This window comes from Fukomys damarensis, unplaced genomic scaffold, assembly GCF_012274545.1.
Source record: "Fukomys damarensis isolate Sample0158 unplaced genomic scaffold, DMR_v1.0_HiC HiC_scaffold_15, whole genome shotgun sequence".
NCBI lineage: Eukaryota > Metazoa > Chordata > Mammalia > Rodentia > Bathyergidae > Fukomys > Fukomys damarensis.
Genome location: NW_022900927.1, coordinates 36815359 through 36840670, shown reverse-complemented (window position 1 = coordinate 36840670; position 25312 = coordinate 36815359). Strand labels below are relative to the sequence as shown.

The 25312-nt window shown below is 37.6% G+C and overlaps 1 protein-coding gene across 1 annotated transcript in view; it reads right to left on the bottom strand.

Moving 5' to 3' along the window:
* Trhde (thyrotropin releasing hormone degrading enzyme) overlaps window positions 1-25312 on the bottom strand; it is a 388565-nt gene that overhangs the window by 362787 nt on the left and 466 nt on the right. The window contains exons 1-2 of the mRNA XM_033763780.1: window positions 24849-25312; window positions 12198-12471 (exon numbers count right to left, since the gene is read on the bottom strand). The exon at window positions 24849-25312 is cut by the window's right edge and continues 466 nt beyond it. Of these exons, the coding sequence (XP_033619671.1) occupies window positions 12198-12471; window positions 24849-25312 (738 nt within the window). The remainder of the gene's footprint in view (window positions 1-12197; window positions 12472-24848) is intronic.

Sequence of the window (25312 nt, the reverse complement as noted above, 5' to 3'; positions counted from 1 at the left end):
AAAATCTCAATTCAGTAATTGGGCCACAGCAGTTCTTGGAGCTGTGTTTGAAAACAAGTCTCATTGCCATGCAAAAATGGTATATGGGTTGTCAGGAAATTTCCTTTACTCATTTAAATGCCCATTTTCCAGGGTAGATTATGACCTTCTGGTGGGCTTCCAAAACTTCAGGTTTTCTCTCTCTAAATTATCTAGTGTACTTCTTTGAACTAAAAATTTAAACCTCAATGTAATCATTTCCTTTTCTTATCCTTTTGAGACCTTTATTTCTGTCCATTTCTGATCTAAACATGTCTTCTGATTCTGCTCTACTCATCTGATTTTCTTTCTTTCTTTTTTTTTCTTTTTTTTTTTTTGTTTTTGTGTTTGTTTGTTTTGAGACAGGGTCTCATTATGTACTTGAGACTGACCTGGAACTCACTATGTAGCCCAGGCTGGTCTCAAACTCACAGTGATCCTCCTGTCTCAGCCACCCGAGTGCTGGGATTATAGGTGTGTGCCACCACGCCTGGCTTCATCTGATTTTATTTCTACAATTTTTCATCCAGAGTCTTTCTCTGGATCCTACACATTTAATCCAGAGCTCAACGGCATGTGTGACACTGGCTCTGCCACTCAGGAGCCATGCCTTCATGGGAGATTATGTATCACTTCTTGCAGTATCTCATTGACTCCTGCAACAAAATGTCAAATGAAGTATTAAGTGAAACCATACTTAGAACAGTGCCTTGCAGCTAATAAGTACTCTATAAGTGATATCTACATTTTTTGTGGTATATTCATTCACAGGATATACAGTTTAAGTCAATGGTTAACTTTCTCAACATTCCATCTCATAAGAAGGCTCTTTCATTTGCCTTTCATCCACCCATATTCATCCATCCTTCAGGCTTTTCAACTATCACCCATGCTCTTCTTCATACTCTTCTGTGTTGTTGACACCTAACATCCCACAGGATTTATTTTTTCTTTATGACAGAGGGCCTTGCACTTTCCAGTGCGCAATAATATGTTTATCTTATCAACAGGCTTCTAAAGCTCTTGAAAACAAAATATGAGCTTTAAAAATTGATTTATGCACTGTACTTAACACGGTGTTAAGCCCATAGAGGGCAAAGCTTGTTACAGTTTTTAAGGAAGTTTTCCTTAACCCATTACTCAAGTCCTATACCTGTGTGAACTTACCAACTTTCCCAGTCTGTTCTCTCTTTGTTCTTCTTAATTAGGCCAGAATTTTTCAAATAATCCTGTGTATTATTAAACATGGCTGTACCATATATATTCAAAAAAGAACAGAGGAATAGTTTTTAACATTTTAAGAAATATGGCAAGTTATAAATAATTTTCAGCACCATGTGAATAGTATATATAGATAGTGATTGGTTTTAAGCATTCACCACTGCCTTCCCAAACTAACTCTACTCAGAAAACAGTAGCATCTCACAGATCTAGTGAGTTTCCATCCTGCCATATGGGCTGATAAGGAAGTTAAGAAACATTAGTAGTTGGCAGAGGCTGAGGACAGATAGTACTATTAGTACTTTTGATATCTTCTTCCACTCTGAATATTCAGCCTTATTTATCTATCTGAATAAAGACCTCCAGGAATATATGATTGTTCAGAAAAGCGCATTGCTTTTTGTTTTCTGCAAGTTCAGTCCCCAGAAATATTAATTTATCTCAACAACTATTATAGTTAATCTTTCTGAAATTCAACATTAAAATTTCTATGAATTATTTTAATATAATATTAATCTCTATTGTGTGATTCTGTGTCATCACTTGCTACATATTGTGATTACCCAGAGTTTTTTTCTCCAAACTGCAGCCTTGTCTTGAATTCACAGGGATCTCCTGCCTCAGCTTCCCAGTGCTGGAATTACAGGTGTGCAGTATATTTTGTGTGAGACACCAGATATAAAAGTTTGGCTATGTTTTCATACTAGCTAAAATCTATCCAATTAGTGCCTATTCCTTAATCATCAGAAAAATAGAACTGGAGGGACACTTGATCCTGGTCAAATAAATAGTGAAGATAAGAAACCAAGGATTTTGGGGCAAAAATGATAAGACCCTTTATCCTATTCCTGTGTTTCAAGAGAAAGTTTCTGATATGATTTGAAGGTCTCCCAAGCACAAATCTATTAATACCCTTCTGCCTAAAGAACAAGATCAAAACTCCTTACTACCACATACAAATCTCTTATGATCTGTCTCCAGCATAAAACTCCAGCTTTACCTCTCACCCCTGCCCTCTTCACTATTATAGAACATTCTATCTCTCTTAGACTAAAAAGACTTAGCCAAAAGAGTCCTTCAAAGTTATGGTCCTAAAGAAACACGGGAAAAATAAAAGTGAAGAAATAATAAATGTGAAGTGGGAAGGAAAGTAAGCAACACAAAAAGGAAAATGAAACCTTTTTATCAGATGATATGCTATTATTTTCTTCTAGGTATGCAAAGACCAAATCGAAGAAGCAACTGAACTTAGTAGCTTCCTCTCAAGCTACTCAAAAATCTTTCTGGGAAGACGAACTAAGGGAAGAAGGGTCACAGCCAGATCATCTCCCTTCTCTCTACCAACAGAAATATCTGGCTGCCCACCAGGCAATCCATCAGGCACATCGTGATGTATAAAATTACTACAGCTGTGAACACACTGACCAAAACGTTCTGTAGGCTTGTTTGCTTGTTCTTTGAACTTTTGTCCTTAGCTTCTATTAGCTTTTTTTAATGTATAGATTCTTAAACTTTAGGCCATCGGATAAATGGTGGATTATACACTGAAATCCAATATTGCTCATGATTGAATCCATCATCAGCCCAGGCCATCCACCAGCAGATGGAGATGTGTTAAAACACACTCCATTACACCACTATCCCAGAGGAAATCTCGGGACTGGATATTTCTATCCCTCCTCCATTAACGACACTGGGCCCCCTGTTCTGTTCTTAACACATCCCTCCACCTAACATTGTGCCTGCTGTGCAAATAATCCTATTTTCAGCAGTTTATTCTTTAAACAAACCTCCGACGTCTGGTACTTCTGCTCACATTGTCATCCTCACGTGGATCTGCTGTCATCCACCCTCAGAACCAGAGAGGGATGGCTCCCGCCGTCACTGCTCTGAACCAGTGTTCCTCCATTTCCTTGAAGAAGCTCTCCTTTTTCAGAGTGCATGGCTTGCATTAATTGTCTTCCCCATGAGGCCTGCGGGTGATCCTCTCATACCTCTTGCGTGAGTCTGAAGCCTGGCTTATAGCTTTTCTGTCAATATTTCCCAGGATTCCCCTCCATTTTATTGATATTTGTTCCAATATAACCTCACATTTACTTTACCTCTGTTCACCCCCTGATCTGCCGTCAGTCTCCCTTATCCACGCAACGTGCCAACAGCAGGCTGAAAATACTTCCAACTCACCCTGATATCTAAACCAGTCTCTCTGCTACATACCATCTTTCCCCTTCATCTCTCTACTCTTACTTTTTATGCTCATGGTAGCTTCTATTCTCCATCCCTTCTTATCCATTTTTCATGGCTGTTACTCTCATCTTGAATTCATCGTGTCTCTGCATCTCTGGATACCTTGGCCAGTGATTCCAACAATGCTCTTACGGTCACGTTAGATGTTTTACATTTCTGATGATGGCCACATTTGCCCTATCAATACCCCAGATTCAATCTCTCCATATCTGCTTTATCTGTACCCATCCCTGGGTTCTTAAAACTTGCAGGAAGGCAAAAAAAGTGTTGTTATTTCCCCAAATGACAGAAGGCATTAAACATCAGGTAATGATTGGCTCATGTCTAGTAACTGTTCTCTTACAGATTCAGCTCTCTGATAATCTGAAAATCATTTGAAATGGGCTCTCCATAAATATAATTTTATCCCTTCCCTTAACTAATACACTCAAAATAGAGACTATAATCACTGCATCTACTGCTTCACTCCATATTCACTCTTTAACAGAACTATCGACTCTGTCCCTACCACACTAATGAAATTTCCAGTGGCTCAGTTTGCTTTTTAAGTGCTCAAACTTGTTGAGATCTTTCAAGTACTGAAACACCTTGACTCTAATAAACCCCTGATCTGACCATTTAGCCTGTTCATACTACAGCAGACCTGACTGTGTGATCCAAGCCTAGCTCAAACAGCAGAAGTGAGACCAAAGTCAAGATAACAGCGCCGTCACCCACATGGTTTCTGTTACTCTGCTATCCATTCGATTGCCTGTTTTGTTGGGAAAACATTGGGCTTCTGTTCTCTTTAGCAATTCTTCTCAAATCCATCTTCCTTCAGGGTTCCATAAAAGTGATAACGTCTGAGTTTAACGTTTGCTTTTTATGTTTCAATTTTTTTTTTGTCAAAATTAATGTTCATGAATCTGCATGCCCCACATACTAACCTAATCAAAAGGTTTTGGAGAACCCTGACATTGTGATGTCCCTGAAGGGAATTCATCACCAAGGTGTTCAGTGGAACTTCACTGAGCACTTGGCATTTCCTGCCTTCAAAGTGGCCAGTCTAGAGGAGCGAAGAAGCCAGCAAGGAAAAAATGATGTGCGTGTGATGTACAGCAGCATAAGGTCTACAAAGCTAGATGTGCAAATTATTCTAAAAGTACAGAGGAGGAGGATGACTAACTCAGCAGGGGTAGGCAGGAAGCTTCCACTTATATTCCTAAATAGTTTGCAATCCAATTCTTTTGTTACTATTTCTTTTTCTTTCTCTGTGGGCCAGTATTACATTTATAATGCAATCTAACCAGAATATCTACTGACAATACAATTATTATTGATATGATGTTTTAAAACTGAACACATCTTAGAGTATATTAACCTATACCTATATGTTAACCTATTAACCTCTAATTATCTTATTGAAGTTATGGCCTAATCTTATTTTCAGTAGGAAACTATGAGGAATAACTGTCCCAGGTTTTAAGTATACATACTGAAATTAAGACAATTAGTATCAGGAATGTGTGTGATATGTATAGATAAGTGCATTTTTCTGGATGTTGTTATACATTCATATATATATATTCATTGCAAATTTAGTGTGTCCTTATTTCATTCAATCTAAATAATAAAGCTAAAAATCATATTTGAGACACTTGTAATATTTTTTTCTCCCAATGATCCCTTCTCCAGAAACTTCCTCTTTTTTGTATCACACACTCCCATCCACAAGGCTGAGGCAGATGTCACACTCTTATCACATGATGCCACCGAGGCATTCTATACACGGTGACTACGCGTGAGGACTTGACGCAAGCCCAGGCCATCAATATGTGCTCTAAGAATCTGGGTGTTGATAAAGACCTTTTTCTCTTTTGGTGTCTGCACAGCAACATGCAAAAAGTGGGAACTTCCGGCAGCCACGTTCCACCATGTAGATGGAAGAAGGGCTGTCCTGTAAAAGAGAGTGGAGCAAAGCAGAAGAAACACTAACAAGAACTTTAAATAGGATTCACAAGTACTTCACCTTGTGTCAAGCCCCAGGTCTATCATCGATCTTCAATCTCTTTACATATTCCAATCTCTGTCTAATAAACTTCCCTTTTTGCTTAAGCTTGAAAGATTTGGATGCATGCTATAAAAATGTTAATAAAATGCTATATAACCACTTATAATAGAATAATCAGCTTGCTTAGAATCATAGGTCACACCTTCAAGATATTGGCCAAAGAAAATGAAAGTCCTCACTGGTTACAGTAGTCAATTGGAAATACTCCTGCACAGTAACTATAATTGTAGCACAGAAACTATAAAATCACTTTGCTTTAAATGCTAATGTTATTCTTGACTCTGATCTGGGACTTTTCTGTTTTATTTTCTTGATGCTTGGACCTTACCAAGTTGTACCAATTCCTTACTAAAAGTGCTTTTTCATCTGTATCCTACCCCATCCATGTCAATTATGACCACTCTATTTTGAGGCTTCTTAAGTAGATGGATCCCTGGCTCTAGTCTTTTCCAGTCCCACATACAGTGCACAACTTTTCCAGATAGATTATCAAAATTATACATATCATATGTACAGCTTTTAAATTTCCAAAAGCTCTTACTTTCAACTGAATGAAATTTAACCAGCACCAAGCTCTTCCATCATCTAGTTTCCATTTACCTCTCAAGCAGACATATCACCACTCCCTAGAGTGATATCTGAATATGTCATCAATTTAATTTTCATCATCAGAATGAGTAGTATATCACATACTGTGCTTATGTTCATATATATATATTCTCCCATAATATTCCTAACAACTGTAGTAGTTTGGGAAGCTGCAAATTCTGTGACACTGTTCCCATTAAGTGATAGAGGTCTGTGTCCTCTCTCCTCAGATCTGGGCCAACTAGCTTTAATGAACAGATTGAGTCAAAAGTGACAATATTTAAATTCTTAGTTTGGGTCAGAAATACACCATTTACCTTGCTAAAAGGAAGGAAGAAAATATGGTAAGAACTACAATCTATACAATAATTTCTAATAGAAAGAACAGTGTAAATTTCCTAGTATGATCACCTTGGGAGCCCTGAATTAACATTAGCAAGTCCAACACCAGACCACTATGCTGCAAAAAGCAGATACTACATAAAGAGACACTTGTATATATCCCAGATGAGAGCCCCAGCTATGATCCCATAGGACAGCCACCACTAAGTGAAACTGCCATCAGATCACTCTGGCCACCAGTTATCAAGTATCCCTGAGTTATTGAGTCCCCCAAATTGAGGTTTTAGGCACTGTGAAGTAGTCACATCATTCCCAGCCTTGTATTGTCCAAACTCTTGACTTGGAGCATCTATGATCATAAAAAGTGTTTTTTTATTACTAAGTCTTAGGAGGGCTTCCTATTCCTCAGTGTTAACTGGAACCACAATGGGAGCCTGGCTCTACCATAACAAAAGCCTAGAAATATGGGGCATTGGCTCTGGGACTAGACTGTGGCTAAAAACTGAAAAAGCCTTGCGGTGATTCTTAGACAAGCCTATGGGTTTGAAAAGCCTGTTGGTGAAGGCTTGAGGGACAATAAGGTAAGTGATATTGGAAGCTAAAGACAGCGGGACCTTGCTATGCATTCGAAGAAAGTATGACAACCGATCCTGTTACGTGTAGAACCAAATAAAGTAAGAAATATAACTAACAATCTATATTTTTAGTTAAGGATACAGCGTTTCCAGGCCAAACATCGAATGGGCCATCTGTTTCTTCTCACTGACCATGATTTTATTAAAAGAAAAGAAACAGACTTAAGAATAAACTGTCCAGTTTTCAAGCAAAAATTAAAGAAAATATTAAAGAGCTAGGATTCTCTATATTTGAAATTAAAACTCTTTGTCCTTCCCAGCCTCACCAGGCAACAGAGGATTCTCAAAATAAGGAAGTTTCAGGGGGAAGAAGTCACATGGTCCAGTGGTGACGCCGAAAGCATTGTTTTAAGACCTCAGAAACTGTTGACGTGGTAGTCCATACGTTTTCCAAAAGGACAAAAAGGCTTTATAAAATCAGAGGGCATGCCTCATAAAGTGTCTGTTAAGTAATGAACATCTAAGACTCTTTCCTCCACAAAGCCTCAGAATAGATTCACCTTAAAGCAATCTGTGGGGCATAGATTTGTCTAATGAAATGGATGTGATTCGACAGATTAAAAAGCCAACATTTCATTTTTTACATGACTAAATTTTGTTTAGACTTAAGTAACAGACCTAATACAAAACAAGCATTTGCCTTCGGACCCCATATTTTCTACTTGTAGGACGAAGCTAAAGTTATTCAATTGCAAACATAGACTATTTCTACTTAATTATTACTTACTGCAAACATGACTACTTCTTAGTTGGGAGAGAAAGTCTTTCTAAGGCAAAAATAAGAATTCTAACTGAGTCACAATTAAAGAATTTGCCAGTTGGATTTCAAAACTGCTATGGACCAAAGACTACTATTATCTTCCCATATTCTCCATTCTTTTTTGTTTGTTTGTTTGTTTTTGTTTTTGTACCAGGAATCAAACTCAGGACCTTCAGCTTGCAAGGCAGGTGGCAGAACCACTGAGCTAAATCCCCGGCCCCATATGGTCCATTCTTGAAAGTTACTGCAATACTTCTATTTCACTTTCACCATTGTCTGTTGAGGTAGGGGAAAGAAGGATTAATGACATTTTTACTTAGGTAAAATATCTTCAGAATGAGAGAAGCCATGCCCCCACCCAAAAAAAGAAAAAAAAAACCCAAATCTTCTCATTTAGACCTAAATTTGCTGGTGAGATCATGGACCTCAAACTTCAGTTTGATGTTTTTAATAAGATGAGACCCATTGGCAAGTATATATTGCATGTAAAATGGGTATAATTTGTGGACAAAGAACACACTGTTAATTTTAAAATAAGTCCACAAATTCTTTGATTCTCTCTCCATTCAAAGCTGGGGGTCTATGCTTTCTTCTATTAGTTAGGATTATCCTTAGTGACTCACTTATAATGTGACTTCTGAAACTAAGTAAAAAAAAAAAAAAGACCATAGAGCTCCCACCTAATTCTTCTGGCACTCTTCTTTTTGTGCACTGAACTACCATTTTAAAAATCCAGGCATCCTGAGGCTACTGTCTTTTGAGCGAGCCCAAGCCACATGGAGAAGCCATACATAGATGCTATGGTCATCTACGTGACATCCCAGGAGACTGAGTATGACCACCAGTGGACATGGTTCCAGATGATCCTGGAAACAGCTGTCAGGTCACAGCCAATCATCATGTCTCCCTAGCTGAGGCCCAGACATCCCTGAGCAGAGGAGTTACTCGCACGATGCCCCTCAAATACCTGACCCAAAGAAACTCGGAGCATGACAAATGGTTATTTTATGTTATTCAATTTTAAAGTAGTTTGTTACAGCAATATAGTAACTAAAACAATATTTAAAAGAAAGAATTCATACTTTAAATTCTCAAACAAAAAATCAGAAAAGGGAAAGTTAAGTAATTACCCAGGTAACAGGACAGCAAAGCCAAAAATTCTGAAACAGACCTACAGGATTCTAAAATCCAGGCTGTCCATGTCCATTGTCCATGGAGATAACCCTAACTCTACATTTTTCTTACTTCCTTTTCACATTTCCCCTACCAGTGATCATGTGCACATTGTCTGCTTCTTTTAAGACCAAATCATCATTCAGGAGTTTATTAGCTCTTTGAAGTACATCCTTAGACTTCAACCCTCAGCAATTTCACCCTCCTTCTAAGTGGCTTTGAACATATTCTTCACAACTTCTATTTGACAATTAATGAATACTAATGGACACTAAATTCACAACTGAAAAATTCATTGATTTTCCTATGCACATTTCTTGGTTGTCCTCCTGAAGTATGTTTGCAGACTAGACCTGAAAACTCAAATATCTACAGAATTGAAGCAGGTAATACACACAGTGAAGTGGGCTAGGTATGGAAGAATACACATAGTCCGGATTGAGCCACATCATGAAGCAAACCTGCCATGTAAAGGAGATGGCCATCATCTGGCTCCAGTGTACTGTTTTTTTTTTCATACTCTGTATCTCTATCTGACATATACATTTATGTGTCTAGTGCTTCTCTCTCCTCATTAGGACATGAGCTACCTGAAAGGAGGAGCCTCTGTTTTATTTGCTGCCAACTCACTGGAGCCAAGAACAGTATGTGACACTCAGTCAATGAGTATCTGTTGAAGGAAAAAATGGAAAAAAAATACCAAGTGGGAATGTGAGTCCAGCTACAATACCTTTGATTTTTTTTTAAGAGAAACCCGAAAATAAATAATTTTATTTGCAAGCTCTCAATTTTAAGTGTTGACAATTAATTAGAAGAAAGCTAAGCCATTTCAGGGCTTATCTGAAGATGTGTATTCAACATGAAAGTTGTGTTTGCAATCTCTGTACTAGAGGGATCTTAGACTTATTATCTTTTTAATTACTTAGAGTAGTGCTTTGCAAAGTATAGGCAGCTTGATAAACAAATAATCATGGTGATGATGACGCCTCAAAGTAGTCACACTTAGGACACTGCTATGATTCAGTTGTGTATTATTGATATGCTACTTGAGTTCCTTTCTCATAACTCAAAGAAAATTGCTTCCACTTGTGAACCGAAATGACCACCTGGGCTGAACGAGATAGTCCCATATCCGAGATTCGAAAGCTAAACTTCCTCTCCTTACAGCTGTTAAGTGTTGAGAAATGTTATTCCCGTGAGCTCCCAGTAATAAAGGGGAAAGGCACTGAAAAGAAAGTAGATTGAATTTCAAAAGGGTGACAGAAGTTTCAAATTATTTTTCTGCAGTTGATAAACAAGAGCTCCCAGTGGTGATTTTTTTTTTCCTGTTTACTGACTTAGTATTTTTAGGTTATGCAATCTAAAATTTTATTTCAGTTGACCTTTGCATGCACTCTGTTAATATGTTCTGTATTTTCTAAATAAAATTTATTAGGCAGGAATTTTGAACTGTTTACTAATTACTTAGAAATTTTCAACTCCAATAAAAAGTCATGTCTAAATAATAAGTGTGTCTGCCTTTTAAAGGAGGCCACTTAGCAACAAGTATAATTGTGTATACCTAAGAATATTTTCAGGATACTTTCTAAAGAAAATATATTAAGAAAAAGTATTTCCAGTGTACCTAATGCTTGCTGACCCTCAGCAAGTCAGACATCGACTTTTGAAGATGCAAAAGGAAATGAGATGTCTTCCTGTCCCTTTTCTGTGTATAGTCCAATATGTACATCTCTGAAATGTTCACAGAAGACACCAATAAAAATCAGAGGAATTCAACATTTCAAATCATTATAAGCCCCCAAAAGTAAAATGCCTGATGACCCTATTTGGTAAGCATTTAAGATATTATTTTAATAATTATACAAATGAAATCACTCTATATAGTTCTTCAATAATATTATTAATTTTATGCAAGTAAAGTATTTGTAAGCAGACATCACAGTGGTTTAAATTAAAAGTAATAGAAAAATGTCTTTAGCCAAAACTATTTTTCAAAATCAAGTCATTAGTGAGCCAAGAATTTCTCACTGACTAAAAATACAAACTTCCATTCAATTGCTATGTTCACCCAACACTGAATTACAAGCTGAATTTTCTTGTAGACATCTTAGTACTGTGAAACCCACAGGAATGCCCCTTGGGTTTGGGATCAAACCATCAGATGTCAATTTTGACCCTTCCACTTTCTTACTTTTTCACCCTGGGCAATTTCTTAATCTCTTTAAACTTTAATTTATTCATTTGAAAAAATTGCTTTGAAGTTTATATTAAAAGTAAAATAAGTGCATGTTTATTGTATAAGTGATTGAAATGAAGAAATTGTTAATTTGGTACATTCTGGCCTAACCTAATATAATGTAACAGCATTTGTAAAGAGCTTAGAACAACAGTGCCACAAATGATAGTGAGCAAAGAGAATCCAGTCAATCCTGATATTAAATTTAATAAAGACCATGCTCCCTATACTTCACCCTAAAAAAATAAAATGAAATAGAAAATGAGTTGTACAATGACACTATTAATGTAAAGTCACTTACATTAAATGGTAAAGCATGTGGATATAGATATAGATAGATAGATAGATAGATAGATAGATAGATAGATAGATAGATAATTAATATGCATGGAAGTGGGAAACCCCAAATTCAGGGCAATGATTATTGCTAAGAGAAGGGGCAGGGCAATGAAATCAGAAAGGGCTACACAGAGAGCTCCAACTCCATTCAATAGTTTACTTTCTCAAAAGCTAAATTAAATAGAAGCAATGGTGATAATATATTTAGATTCTATGGATCTGCTGTAATTTGCCACATGTGCAGTACATCTGAAATATTTCATATAGAAAGTACAAATTTCCCAGCCATACAAATAAAAACAGGCAATTCCCTAGAAGAGGCAAAAGCTGTTCTTGAGATACCCAGCAAAGTATGGAGACAAGAAGGGACAGAGTGAAAGATGAAGGTGATTAAAGGCATAAAAGGGCTAGGTATAGAAAAGAAGTTCCTCTCTGACACTTTGAAATTAAGAAGACACTTTGTACCCAATAAATAATTAAAGAAAGAAATAAACTATATAAAATGTGAGAGGGTTATAGATGGTTCTATGTTAATCAGGTTAAAAAGTATGCATTATCTAAAAACATCATCAGGCTCAAAATACTTACTACAACCCCACTCTTGGTAGTAGTTTCTCTGTATGTGAAGTTGCAAATCGCCCAGGCTAAATAATATGTGGACATGAGAGGGGTCTGTGAAAAGTGATCTGTTACCCATCCATCTTCCTCAAACACAGAAGTCTCCACTGGCATATTGGATAGAGATAAATAGGTTGCTTGATGCTTGATGCTGATTTTGAAAGTGGCTTTGTAGATTGGCTCATCAAAGCATGGAAATGCCTTTCTGGCATGTGTAGGTGAAAACTGAGTCACACCAAGGAATCTGGAAAAAAAGAAGAAAAATGACATTCTAATGGTATTTATGGACACATTATATGATTGTGCTGATGATATATTTTGTCATATTGGAAAACGCTTTTTACAAAATGAAGCTTAGATGCATAAGTAGCACAAAAGTGCAAATCATATACCATGTTCTTCCCCAGTGACAATAGTTCTTTAGGGAAGTTTTTGTCTGAGTTAAAGTAAATTTTCTAAACCTAGAGCAGGGCTTGTTAGATGAAACATTACACTCTACAGAAAAACAAGTCACTGGCAAACACTGGAAAATAATGATTCTCCTTTAATAGTATGTTTAACTTTCCTTCCTGAGTCTGGGACATATAACATACAAAGATAATGAAACTGAAAGCCAAATGTTGTCCTCAGATATAGAACACAGATCTTAACTGAGAAACATCTGTACCCTGAAATTTCAATATGATATAGGCTGAGTTTCTAAGAATAAAGACCGAAACCTATTAAATCTTTGTTTGAATTCTGCCTCCATGATTTTCTTCACCCTATCACCATGGACAATTTCTAAAATTTTTAGGGTACAGCTGTTCACTGCATTAACAGGAAACAATGAAGTCTAACTCCAAAAGTACTGCAAATCTTAAAGAGAAAATAAAGAGGTAAAACACTATCACTGTGAATAGCATGCTGTAGTCAGTAAACAGCAGTCACTTATTCACCGTCTCGTCATTTTTTTCTCAGAGAACAGCAACATCCACTGATATGGAATAGCCCAGAGATCACTGACTTTTACAGTACTAGCGCATTTTCTGTACTGTCAGTTGCCCATGGTCTAGTACAATCCAAAACATTACTACAATTCAATATTAGGAATTAAGATATTTTGAGACACACCACATTCATATATTGCCACTGCTTTCCCATTCATATAATTTTAATTAGGGTACATTGTTATAACTGTTTGATTTTATGACTAAGTATTGTTGTTAATTTCTTACCACACCTAATTTACAAATTAAAATTTATCATAAGTATGTGCCTATTGGGAAAACATAGTATATATAGGGTTTAGGACTGTCCAGGATCTCAGGCATGTACTCAAGGTCTTGTAATGTACTCCCCCATGGACAAGGGGGACTACTGTATTTATTGTATATACAGCATATTATATTAACATATATTAATAGCAATATATCTATATAACAATATAGTGCTGCATATATATATATATTTATATATATATATATAAATATTAAAGTCAACTTCCAGATCACAATTTATCTCATTAAAATCCTAAATATAAGCATCCTCTATATTCCTTCATATCTTATGGCTACAAATGAGGCCACCCAAATCATGTACTAAAGAAGGATCCTCTTCCAAAGAGAAAGTATTCATGACAAAACAAACTTTTTAAGTAATACTAGTTTATAAACTGGACATAAAGCAAATCTGTATCATACCCTTCATAAAACACTGCTGAGTTATAATTTCTTTAAGACTCTTTCCTCTATAAGTAGTTCACTTCCACAGTCCTGTCCATCCCACAAGGTATGGATGATTAACCTAACAGAGCATGCAGTCCAAGTGAGCTTGAACTTGGCCTCAAAATTATTTCGAGCATAGGACTTCAGGCAGCTGTTATCAGTCAACATATATCATCATGAATGTTGGATTTTATTAGCTAATCCTAGCTCAAACTAATAAGCACAATATTCACACCACTTTTAAATTATGAAGTTTAATTTTTTTATTGAAGGCCTACTTTTAAATGCTCTACTCTTCCATGTGAAATAAGAAGAAAAGGGCTAAAGGTGTAGGGAAAGTGGGAAGGGTAGGGGAAAGGTAATAAGGGAAAAGAAAAAAATATGAAAAAATGGAAATAAAGTGTTTGTAAATGGGAGGGGAGGAGGGGATGAAGGGAGGGCAGGGACAAGGGGAAAATATCAGAACTAAGACCTGTCATGTAAAGGTACAAGATCACAATAATGAATGTAACTGTACTGTATACCTAAAATGTAACGATAAACTCAATAAAAGAAAAAAAAATAAATAAATGTATGCTCTATTTTTAAAATAGAGAAATAAAGATTGCTCACTTATCTCACAGACAGTTTGAGTTATGTCAAAATAGCACTGGGCTGCCACATACTAGGCTTAGTAAGTCACTTAACTACTTGAGCTTGTTTATTCATTACAACAAAAAAATGTTTCCTAGGCCTTCCTTACAAAATTGTCAAAATGATCAAATGAGATAGTATATGGGAAAGAAGTTTATAAATCTTCATGCAAATATAAGGGCAAAGATGGAAGCAGTGCTGGTAACAAACTGTCCCACTCTTGCAAATCTTTTAAATGAAAAATAGATTCAGTAAGGTTAAGTGATTCATCTGAAGACAGACCAGCAATTAGTAGAAAGCTGGATCTAGAACTCACATGTTTGATGTCTAATTAAAAGCTAACTATACTTCAAAAATACTAAAATTAATTTTAGCCATAACTTGCAATGTTTCAATTTAACTGTGTAGAATGGTGAATCTTTCTTCTGAATTCTCAAGAACCATAGTAATATGTTTTTCTATTTTTTTTCTACTGATAGAAATACAGTTTTGGCTTAATGAAGTGCCATTACCTTTTAGTTAAAATGCATCCGTCTGCAATTTTGTTTTCCTATACTTTTACAGAGTGTTCATGAATCTTAGCTTTCAATTTATTAATTAAAACATCTGCTGAGCATAGTATTCACTGTTGAGGCTATTTACAGATACCTATGGAATTTTATGTATGCAGAAATGTTGCCTTTTAACAGTCAAGTATCTGAGAACTCCAACTCTAATCATTGAGCAAAGAGATACTAACTGCTATATGTGAGATCTTTACTACATTAGGTCTTTGTAGGATTTTTAATATATATAACCATTTTTATCCTTAAAGTCTGTGCAATCTAATATGTGTGTGTGTGCACTTGAATCATACACACATGAAAAAGACAACTAATGATAGTATTCTAATAAGGGGGGGGTCCACAAGGGTTCAACAGAGGAGTTATAATTAGGATACATTAGTCTTTACATAAAAAAATCAAAGGTATCCTTCAGATTAAGTAATTAATGGTTAGGAGTTTATTGGACATAGCAGATCTAAATACCTCTGAGCTAATGAGAAATTAATAAACCAAATATTTATGCAGAAGAAACACATCATTCAGTCTCTTCACTTTACTTAATAAGTAAATATTTTAGGGAAAGTAGCAATTGAAATCACTGATCCTCAAGGTTGAAAAGAACTATCGAGATCATCTAGCAACTTGTTTTGCAATTAATATTCTTAATGAACTCATACACATAGTAGAGACCTATGCACAGAAGGCTGCCATATATTCTGATAATGTCTAAATGAGGAAATACCAATTTCACAGTCTGGCACCTGAAGATGATTGCAATTGAATTTTAATTCAGTATTTAAAAAATCAAAAAGAGTCCCTTAGTAAAGAAAAGCAGTCAGACTAGAGTACATTTAAAGTTTTGTCCAAGCTGAAGATTTTATAACTGGACAAAAATTAGAACTAAAATATTCCCAGGGAAGGGAGACTAGGGGAATGGGGAAAAAATGAGAACCAAGGTCTGTCATGTAAAAGTACAAGGTACCAATGATGAATGTAACTGTACTGTATACCTAGAATGTACCAATGAAGATTCAGTTTATAATAAAAAAGAACTAAAATATTACCCAAATTGTGTGAGGTTCTTTTAAAAATGCTCAGCTACTTTACCACTAAATGGATCTGTACCACAAGTTCTGTAATGCATTTGCTTCTCTTAACCACTCATTTTCGAGTATTCAACAACAGGGAGAAATGTATGCTTCCTTCCAATAAAAACAATTAAACATATATCTACATAGATATTTCACTAAACACCAAGACAAAGAAGGGAAACATAGGAAGTACTTTCTCCTTGGGCAGAGTTCTCAGATGTGGTACCATTGATATCATGGATTAGTATAATCATTGGCGGGGGTGGGTAATCCTGTGCACTGCCCCATGTCTACGGTATCTCTGGCCTCAACCACTAGATGCCAGTAACATTCCCTCTCTCCAGTGAGTGAGATGACTAAAACCATGTTGGGACATAGCAAATGACCCCTGCAGGAGAACTGCCAGCACCTAAAACTACCCAGGTGCCCAGAGAACTCAAAGAAGGCTTTACTATGAAGAAAGCATAATAACTGGTCATGAAACTTGGGTAGAAATTTAAAGGTGAAAAGTAAGTGGAGAGGGCCGGGGATTTAGCTCAGTGGTTCTGCCACCTGCCTCACAAGTGCAAGGTCCCGAGTTTGATGCCAGGTACCAAAAAAAAAAAAAAAAAAAAGTAAGTGGAGAAATGAAAGAATTGCCTATAGGCAGCACAAAAAAGAAAAAAAAACAGCTATAAAAAACTTCAAAATGCATATTATGTGAGTGCCCTGACTGGAGTCTTGCACATTTTGGTTCTATCATATCTTGGTAGCCAGGCATAGTGGCGCGCACCTGTAATCCCAGCCATCAGGAGGCTGAGGCAGGAGGATCACTGTGAGTTCGAGACCAGCCTGGGCTACATAGTGAGTTCCAGGTCAGTCTCAACTACGTAGTGAGACCCTGTCTCAAAAAACAAAAAACAAACAAACAAAAAATCTTGGTAACACCTTTCACTCTGAAACTCTCCTTTCTACAAAAGAAAGCCAGTTTTCAGGCAGTACCCTCAACAAGAAGTACTGCCTGTAGGATTCAAAAATATAATTTCATCTTTAGTATGCATATTTTATGGTTGCCTTTAGTTGATGGATGTTCAAGACCAGCATAAACTACAGAAGGAGATCATGCAGCAAAAAAACAAAACAGTCTCAAGAAAGGGTATTTAGAAAAGAAATCATGATTTGATGTTTTAATGAATTTGAGGGGAATTTGAAGTAGTAGTAGGACACCAGGTATGAGTTTAAAAATTTGAATAGACAATATATATGAAATATTTAAGCATGAATAAATACAACCAAAAAAGAAACAAAGCAGAAGGAAATGCAGACAAATATTTTCTCCATTTTTCTCCTGCTTTCTTAAACAAAATCATTTTCATCTTTTAATGAATCACTACATTACCATAAAAAATTCTACTTCCAAAAGTGACGTTCTGGAAGTGTCACTCCAAGAATGTCATTTTAGCATAACTAGATAAATGTGAACAATATACACGGTTTTAATTTTCTTCTATCTGCAATAAATTACTTGATTTTCTTAACAACTTGTCTATCTGACATTTTGGTTGAGCTAAGAAGGCAGACTTAAAGCTCAGTGTTGCCACTGAAGGATATATGGGATTGATTTCTTCTTATTTCTGCGGAAGTTCACTAGGCAAGCTTCTCGTGTCAAGTCATTATGATAACACTCAGCTGGAGCAGTGCATTAAAATTGGTTGATATTGCCAACGAATTACAGTATGTGATACAAAACAATTTCTGTGCCATTATTTTTTTTGCCTTTTTAAAAAGGTAAAATATGCCGAGGAAATACACATTTGCATAACACTGTTAGTATTCAAATTGATTCATGATTTTCACTGTCGAATCCACCAAAACTAAGAGGATCTCACAAAGGGCATGACATCTCGTAAACGTTTCCAATTTGGCCACATCTATGCACACAGTACATACAACGGCGGAAAATGATCTTTGAACTTCTATGGCAATTGCAACATGCCTACTGTTACAATAGTTTAAAATTAGTCATAAAAACTCTCAAGATCTAAAGAAAAGTTCCTATAAGGTGTCTAGTTACTATTCTACTGACTGCAGTAAATGGTCAAGTCAGGGGAGTTATACATGTCCCAATTGAAGTGAACCAAGTTACCAGGTCACGAAAGTTACACGCATTGCACTTAAAGTGAACGAAGACACAAGGTTATGGATGTTACACAGGACCCATTTAAAGTTGAGGTTGTTATTCAAAATGCAAATTGTTACTTGATAACAAAACATTTTAAGCCAAAATGGGTCTTTCTTTAGACTGTGTGTTTATGTACTTCAATGAGTCATTAAACCTCTGCCATTTCAGGAGAAGTACTCCTGCTGAATATTCAATGCTATAAGCAAGTGTGTAGTCTATTTTTAAATAACCACTCTAGTAAACTAAAAACATAATGCAATAATGCCAGCAATATGTATGTAGGAAGTGGTGCATATGTGAATAATTGTGTTATAAAAACAGAGCATAATGTTCATAATTGTTTTCCCATTTATGCAGTACTAAACACTCTTATCAAAAATGAGTAAAAAGTCCTGGATCACCATTGATGAAGAATATTACAGAGCACTGAAATTACTTTCCCAGGTCATAATATTAGATTTTCATAAGAATAAATAAAGTGAGTGTCTGACATTCATTTGTTTTATATTGGAAAGAGGCAAAGCATTATGTGAGGATTATAAAATACCGCTACTGTCAGAACTTACATAAAGTCCCAGGAGCAAAATCTAATGACTGATACTCTCTCCTTTGGTGCTTGAGGTTTTTCTGCTTGCTGGACTAGCACTGTCGCAACCCTCAGCCATTGGTTCTTGCTATTCTCCCTGCTGGGTGACAGTAGTGCTATGACCAGAGTTTTTGTTTCCCTCAGACTTTCCGCTCCCTCGATCCTCTGCATCTCACAGTTTTAATCCAAGCTTGGAATTTCTCTAGCTTTGAAATCCTACTGTCCTTTCTTCTCCCTCTTTGTGGTCAAAGGCTCTGCTTCTTCTTCCCTCTGTCTCCCTAAGTGCTGCTCAGGAGACAGAAGAAACAGCAGCCGTGAGTATGAACAGAGTGACCCTTTCTCCAGTGTTTTGCCAGCAAAAGAAAACTCCAAGGCAAAAACCATGACCCTGCACTACCTTGGACATAACTCTATCCATGGAAATAAAATAATCATATTTAACACCCACACATGTGCTTGCCAGTTGTCAGACACTGTGCTCAGTACTTTGTTACTCACACAATCCTCACAACTCTATGAGACAGAGAATCATTATCCCCATTTTCCAGATGAAGACATCAGACACAGAACAAAGAGGAAACTGGCAGAGTTTATAAAGCAATTAAATGGCAGAGTCTGGAATCTAAGTGGTCTGATTGCCAAGCCCCTGCATAAGAGGAGAAGAACAAATGCACTCAACACCCCCCCCACACACACACACATAGGGAAGAGCACAAAAAAAAAGGTTCTAACTTGTTCTTTTAAAATAATGATACAAGGCCAGGGATTTAGCTCAGTGGTTCTGCCACCTTCCTTGTAAGTGCAAGGTCCTGAGTTCAATCCCCAGTACCAAAATAAATAAATAAATATAATAATGTAAAGATAAAAAGTAATCCATGATGCTAATTTTAAAACTTTGTCACTTGTCTGGTTTTTTTCTAGTTGGGCAGTCATGGGGAAAGATCTGAATAATCAATCTAAAATTTCATCCCGCAGTCAGCACAGCTATGCACAGGGCTGCATCCATACCACTTCTTCAGAGCTGGTGCCAGAGATCCTTAAAGTCGGGCCCAGCTGTGCGTTGGAAGTCTGAGTCAAGGAGAGTGAAAGGAGGGAGTGGGGGTGAGTAGGAATCCGGCCCCCCACCCCTTTCAGCCCAACATGATTATAAGATCTTATTCCACCCCAGTAGCCCCACCACCACCACCAGGAAAATGGAAAGACCAGGGAGTATTTTTCACTTTTGAATTGTCTCAAATCCTCCCCAGTGAAGTTCTCTCTCTGTGAGACAGCATCCACTCTAGCAGTAGAATGGCATTTTTAAGAAACCTTGAAAAACTTTTGGGGAACCTGGCTACTCGTTCTGAAAGGATGTAAAGAACATCCAAATAATTTTTTAAATGATGATAGCGATGGTGAGGACAATAGTAGTGGTGCAGTGATGGTGATGACTGTCACTGCTAGAAGTTGGAAGATGAGCTTAGGAGTAAACAAGGGAAGGGCTTCCTTCCAAACTGTAAAGTGTTTATGTTTTAAAGGTAAATTATTTTTCCTCGTTTTTAGACCACATTGAAGAGGGGAGTCCTATTCCTGAAGTCATAGTGACCAAATTTCACCATCTTCAACAAACCTAAACAGTTGCGCTGTAGTGCTGTCACAAGCCTATCCACACACATAACTGCAAGAAATAGGTGAGAGAAATAACTGTTTTGCAAAACTAAATAAATATTGGGAAAGCTAGGAGCAGATCCGTCTTTGTTTAAAAGAGATCCAGAGCAGATAGGCTCTATTTGAAACACAATCTAATTTAACTCTTTTGAAGAAATTGTACGCTTTACTTCCAGGGTGATCAAGTCAGGTGACACCAATGAGACACAGCAAGACAAGCACCAAGTGCATGAATTTTCATCCTTGGATGAGTCATTATTAAATTATCAAAGTTTTTTTTTTTATCACATACACAGATACTTTTTAGACTTGGCTAACTGGTGGCTCTTTGAATTGTGGCCAGAATCCACCACTGGACAGTTATGCTATATACTTACATGTGCCTGACAGAAAAACAATGAGCTAAATCCATCAAGAATCATAAAAAAATGTTTTCACAGAAATAAATACTACTTATGATTTTTCAGTTCCCAGCCTTCTATTGAGAGATAAAAAGCCATGTAGTCCCACTTGCTCATATACAACTATCTGCTCATCAAAGTAAACAGGGAAAATGGAGCTGTTTTCAGAATAAAAGCAGTATGGTAACTTTATTGCTGTTGTTAAATATCATAGTTATTAATTCATTCCTGAAAAACTGCCAAGCACCAATGCATGTACATTAATGCCACAAAAAGTGCAAATGCCTATTCAGAGACAAAATTCTCCAAGCTTTCTGCAAGATCTTTCCAAAGAGTGGTCCCAATTCTCTTTGGAAACCTAAAGTATTATTTCTCCATTCTACTCAGAGATCATAATTTCTCTCTAAACAACCACTTAGAGATAGAAAAAGAATTTCTATGTTTATCTTGTCTTCTGTCACTTTGGTATGTTATAGACCAGTCAAAGTTTGTTAAAGAAAGATAGTGGCCTTGTTGAACATGAATAAACTCTTCATGTACTTTGGGTAAATTTCCTCTTTCAATTCAACCATCTGAATCTAAATTAAGGTACCCTACTTTGAACGTGGGTATGCTCACCATCTGTCTACCCAAAAGCAGCAATTTTTTCAGGTAAATGAACATTTTGCCTAACGCTAAGCAAGCATATTCTCCTGTAAGAGACTATGACAATAAATACACACCCTTTTTATCTGCCTGCTGCACACCTACTTGAGAAAAAATGTACGTGTTCTGCCTAATGGAGATAACTTACTGCCTGTGAGCAAACATTCAATTTTAACAGAATTTATTTATTTTCAGTGTTCGTCAAGTGCCAAATTTTGTCTCTTAGCCAAATGAGTAACCAAGATCAGAAGACTTGCCAAAGGTTTGGGAGTCTTCAGCTTCAGTGGGGAGCTTGTCTTCCAACCTTTATCCGCTACAGTATGGAAAACAGGAAAGGTAAGTCCTCCTTCCAATGTCAGGTAGGAGATAAAGACTTCCAAAGGTCAAAGACGCATACCACAAAGCGTAAACTAATTCTCCCCCTCTCACCAAAATTCTTTGTCTCTGATCTCTCAGGAGATGAAGAATCCAATTGATACAATATTAATTAGTTACCGTTTCCACCAAGGCTAAGTAGACTAAATTCTATATTACTCTTTGAAGCATTTCAAATTCCTCAATAGAACTCCCTCTGCCAGAATAAATATTTTTTCATTATACAAATTATCCTATAATTAAATTGGCAAAATGATAACTAACTAAAGTTCACAATATTTAATCATTAATCAGATGCAAATTGAGAGTTTACATTTGTGTCCTTTTTATCAGTCTGTGCCCTTTTTGGTTGTTGTTTTGCATCTCTATCCTTTTAAGAAGTGTGTTTTAAAATGCCACTGGCAATATATTTTGAGGACAAAATCATCACCAGTAAAAGTCGAGCTTTGGCTGAATTCTTGATATTGGTTTGTTTAAAAATGCTGCAAGTAGCCATAGTAACAAAAGTTTAATATATAGAATGTTAACATAATTGTGAGATTGCTTATTAGATCTTTTGCTTTATCATCTCCAGTACAAACAGGAAAGAAATTATCAGATTAACTCTGGTACTAAAGGGGTGGTGGCTTTTGATAAAATGCTATTTAGAAATGAAATCATGCTGAAATCTCCAACAGTGAATCCTGCATTCTATTGGGATGCAGAGTTTAGCCAGACATGTACTTGGTTAAACTTCCATCCAAGTTATTTACATCTTTGGGGAAAATTGCAAAAGAGAGTTTAAACAAATATGCACTAGGGGCACAAGAAATCTTCTATGGGTCAAACAGAAACATCTGGTCTTTTTAAGAGTCCTCGTCATTTGAAAGCACTAACCAAAACCAGCTTAGTTCTGCCAAATACATTTTGGCATGGCATAGCATGGCTAAAAAACAGGATTCTGAGGAGTATTTATTTAGCAAGCAAGATTTATCAGTAATGATATGCAACTCCTACTATTGACATTTTGACATGACAGGCTTGTTTCTAAAACATAACATGCAAATTTGCCTTCTATGCCTATGTTTGATATAATTGTGGGCTCAAAAAATAATTTTACTTTGTATTCTTTAGATCATGTTGGAGGAAGTGGTAAAGGGGAGCTTAAAAGGTCCATATCTGATCTTACAATTTAGAAAGTGAATAATTTATGCATTCACTTACAGAAGGTTTCAACTATCCTATCGTGCAACTACTAAAGCATTAAGTATTTTATTTATATAAAGTTACTTCCTAACACTCTATAAATATTACAACTTTTGTGTACTCCCCTAACACATTAAAATTTTCCCAGCCTCTTACACAATAATTTCTTCTGAGTTTTTCCAAATACCATGACACCTGGTCCCAAACTGAGTAAACCAAAGTTCAAGTCCTAGTTCTCAAGCCCGCCAACCTCAGGGACCCTGGGCTGCTCTAAGCCCTAGTTTTCTGCATTGTGAGAATCATCTGAGAAAAAACAGGCTCTGCCTCATTAATTACTAATCACCAGGCTGCCCCCCCACAGCTCCCACTTAAAAGTTCATGATTTCATTTTTAAGTTCACTTTGGTTGTTCCTCTCCTCTCTAGTCGTTTAATTAACAAGGTATTTTAAGTGCAGTGGGTTAAAGCAAAGATGAAGAATCGCTTTTTCTTACATTCCACACTATATTTAAAGGCTCATGACTACTGCAGGACACTCCTGGGGACTGAACATTCACGGTGGACGTTCTACTTTCCTGGCACAGGGCTAAGTGGTTTTCGGTGCGTTCACTCAACATCTGTTTGGACTCCCTAAGACGAGTATTATCATCATTCCCAAGTCAAAATTAAAAGTATGGGCTCAGAAGCCGAACTACCTTCTTTGGCAGTTCCCTTTGTAATCTGAGTCATGTTAAGTGACTTTTCTGTGTCTCCGTTATCCCCCCCTGTAACATGGGGAGTGCTGATTTTCACATTACCTCATAAGATTCTAGCAGGATGGAGTTCATAAACAGTGGGTAATAAGTGTGTGTGTGAGGCAGTCATTGGCAGAACTGGCCACTTACGCTATACATTTTCCTCAAACCTTCACCACAGCTGGAGAAACAGAAAATTCGAACCCAGTTCCACTACTTCCAAACCCTGATCTCTAAGTGAGTGGTGCAAAATGCCACAGCCTCTCAAACTAAAACTATGGGATACTGATCAGATCCAACCCGCAGCAAGACACACACGAACAAAGCCCTTGAGTCTGACCTCCAGTTTTCCTCCCTTCACCACTGTAGTCATATCCAGAGGCAACAACTCAGAATCAAGCACCTGCAGTCACCCAGCCTTAGCAGAGGCGGCAAGGTCCCTTCTACCTGGCTTGGACCGTGGCCACATCACCCCTGCCTCCCTCAGCCTATTCCTGGATATCGCTCTTCTTTGCTCCAAATCTTGACACGTAGTTTGGGAAAACTTTATACAGCCACCCCCATCCTGTTCTGCACCTGCCAGAGAACTACTAATAGGGGAAGGGAGCAGGCTAAAGAAAGTGTTGTATCTAGCTTGCTTTGCCCTAAAACCGACTTGCTCTGCTGCCCTGGTCTTCCGCACTTAGTTATTTCCCTGAACAGTAACTTGGTGAGCCTCTGATGTCATTCAGATTACCTGAGATCCCAGAGGTTCTGAACTAGAGCTCTAACTCACCTTAGCTTCTACCCCCCCACACCCCCACCCTTGGTTCCTTGGGCACTGGAAGCCCCAGCCTGGTCCCGGAGGATCCAGGCCACCTCGGGTTTGGCCGCTCGGCGGGGTGGGGCAGCGCAGGGCACCGCCTCCCTCATACCTTCTCTCCCCGTGGAGCACGTAGGAGCTGCGGAAGAAGCCCAGAAGCTCGTTCTCTATGAGGGCGTTGTAGATGATCTTCAGGTTGTAATTTCGCTGCGCGTCCAGGGTCCTATTGAGCACTACCACTAGAACCTGGGTTTGCGGGTAGAGGAAAAAGCCGGCCACAGGGACAGCCCCTGCCGCCCGATCCTCCGCCACCTGCACCTTCTCCACTGCGACCCGGGAAGCGTGCAGCACGACGTAGCGGGTGGCGTTCTGGCACGCGATCTCCACGTTGACCTCCCCGGAGAAGGTAAAGTTCTCCATGAAGGCGGTGAGCATCAGATTGTAGTGCAGCGGCTTGAGATGACCGGAGAGGCGCAGCTGCGTCCAAGGGGGCCGCTGCTCCCGCTCCTCTTCCGACGGCGGCTGGGCAGACGGGGTTTCCGGGGTGCCCACCCCGCCGGTCTCAAGTTGCAAGGA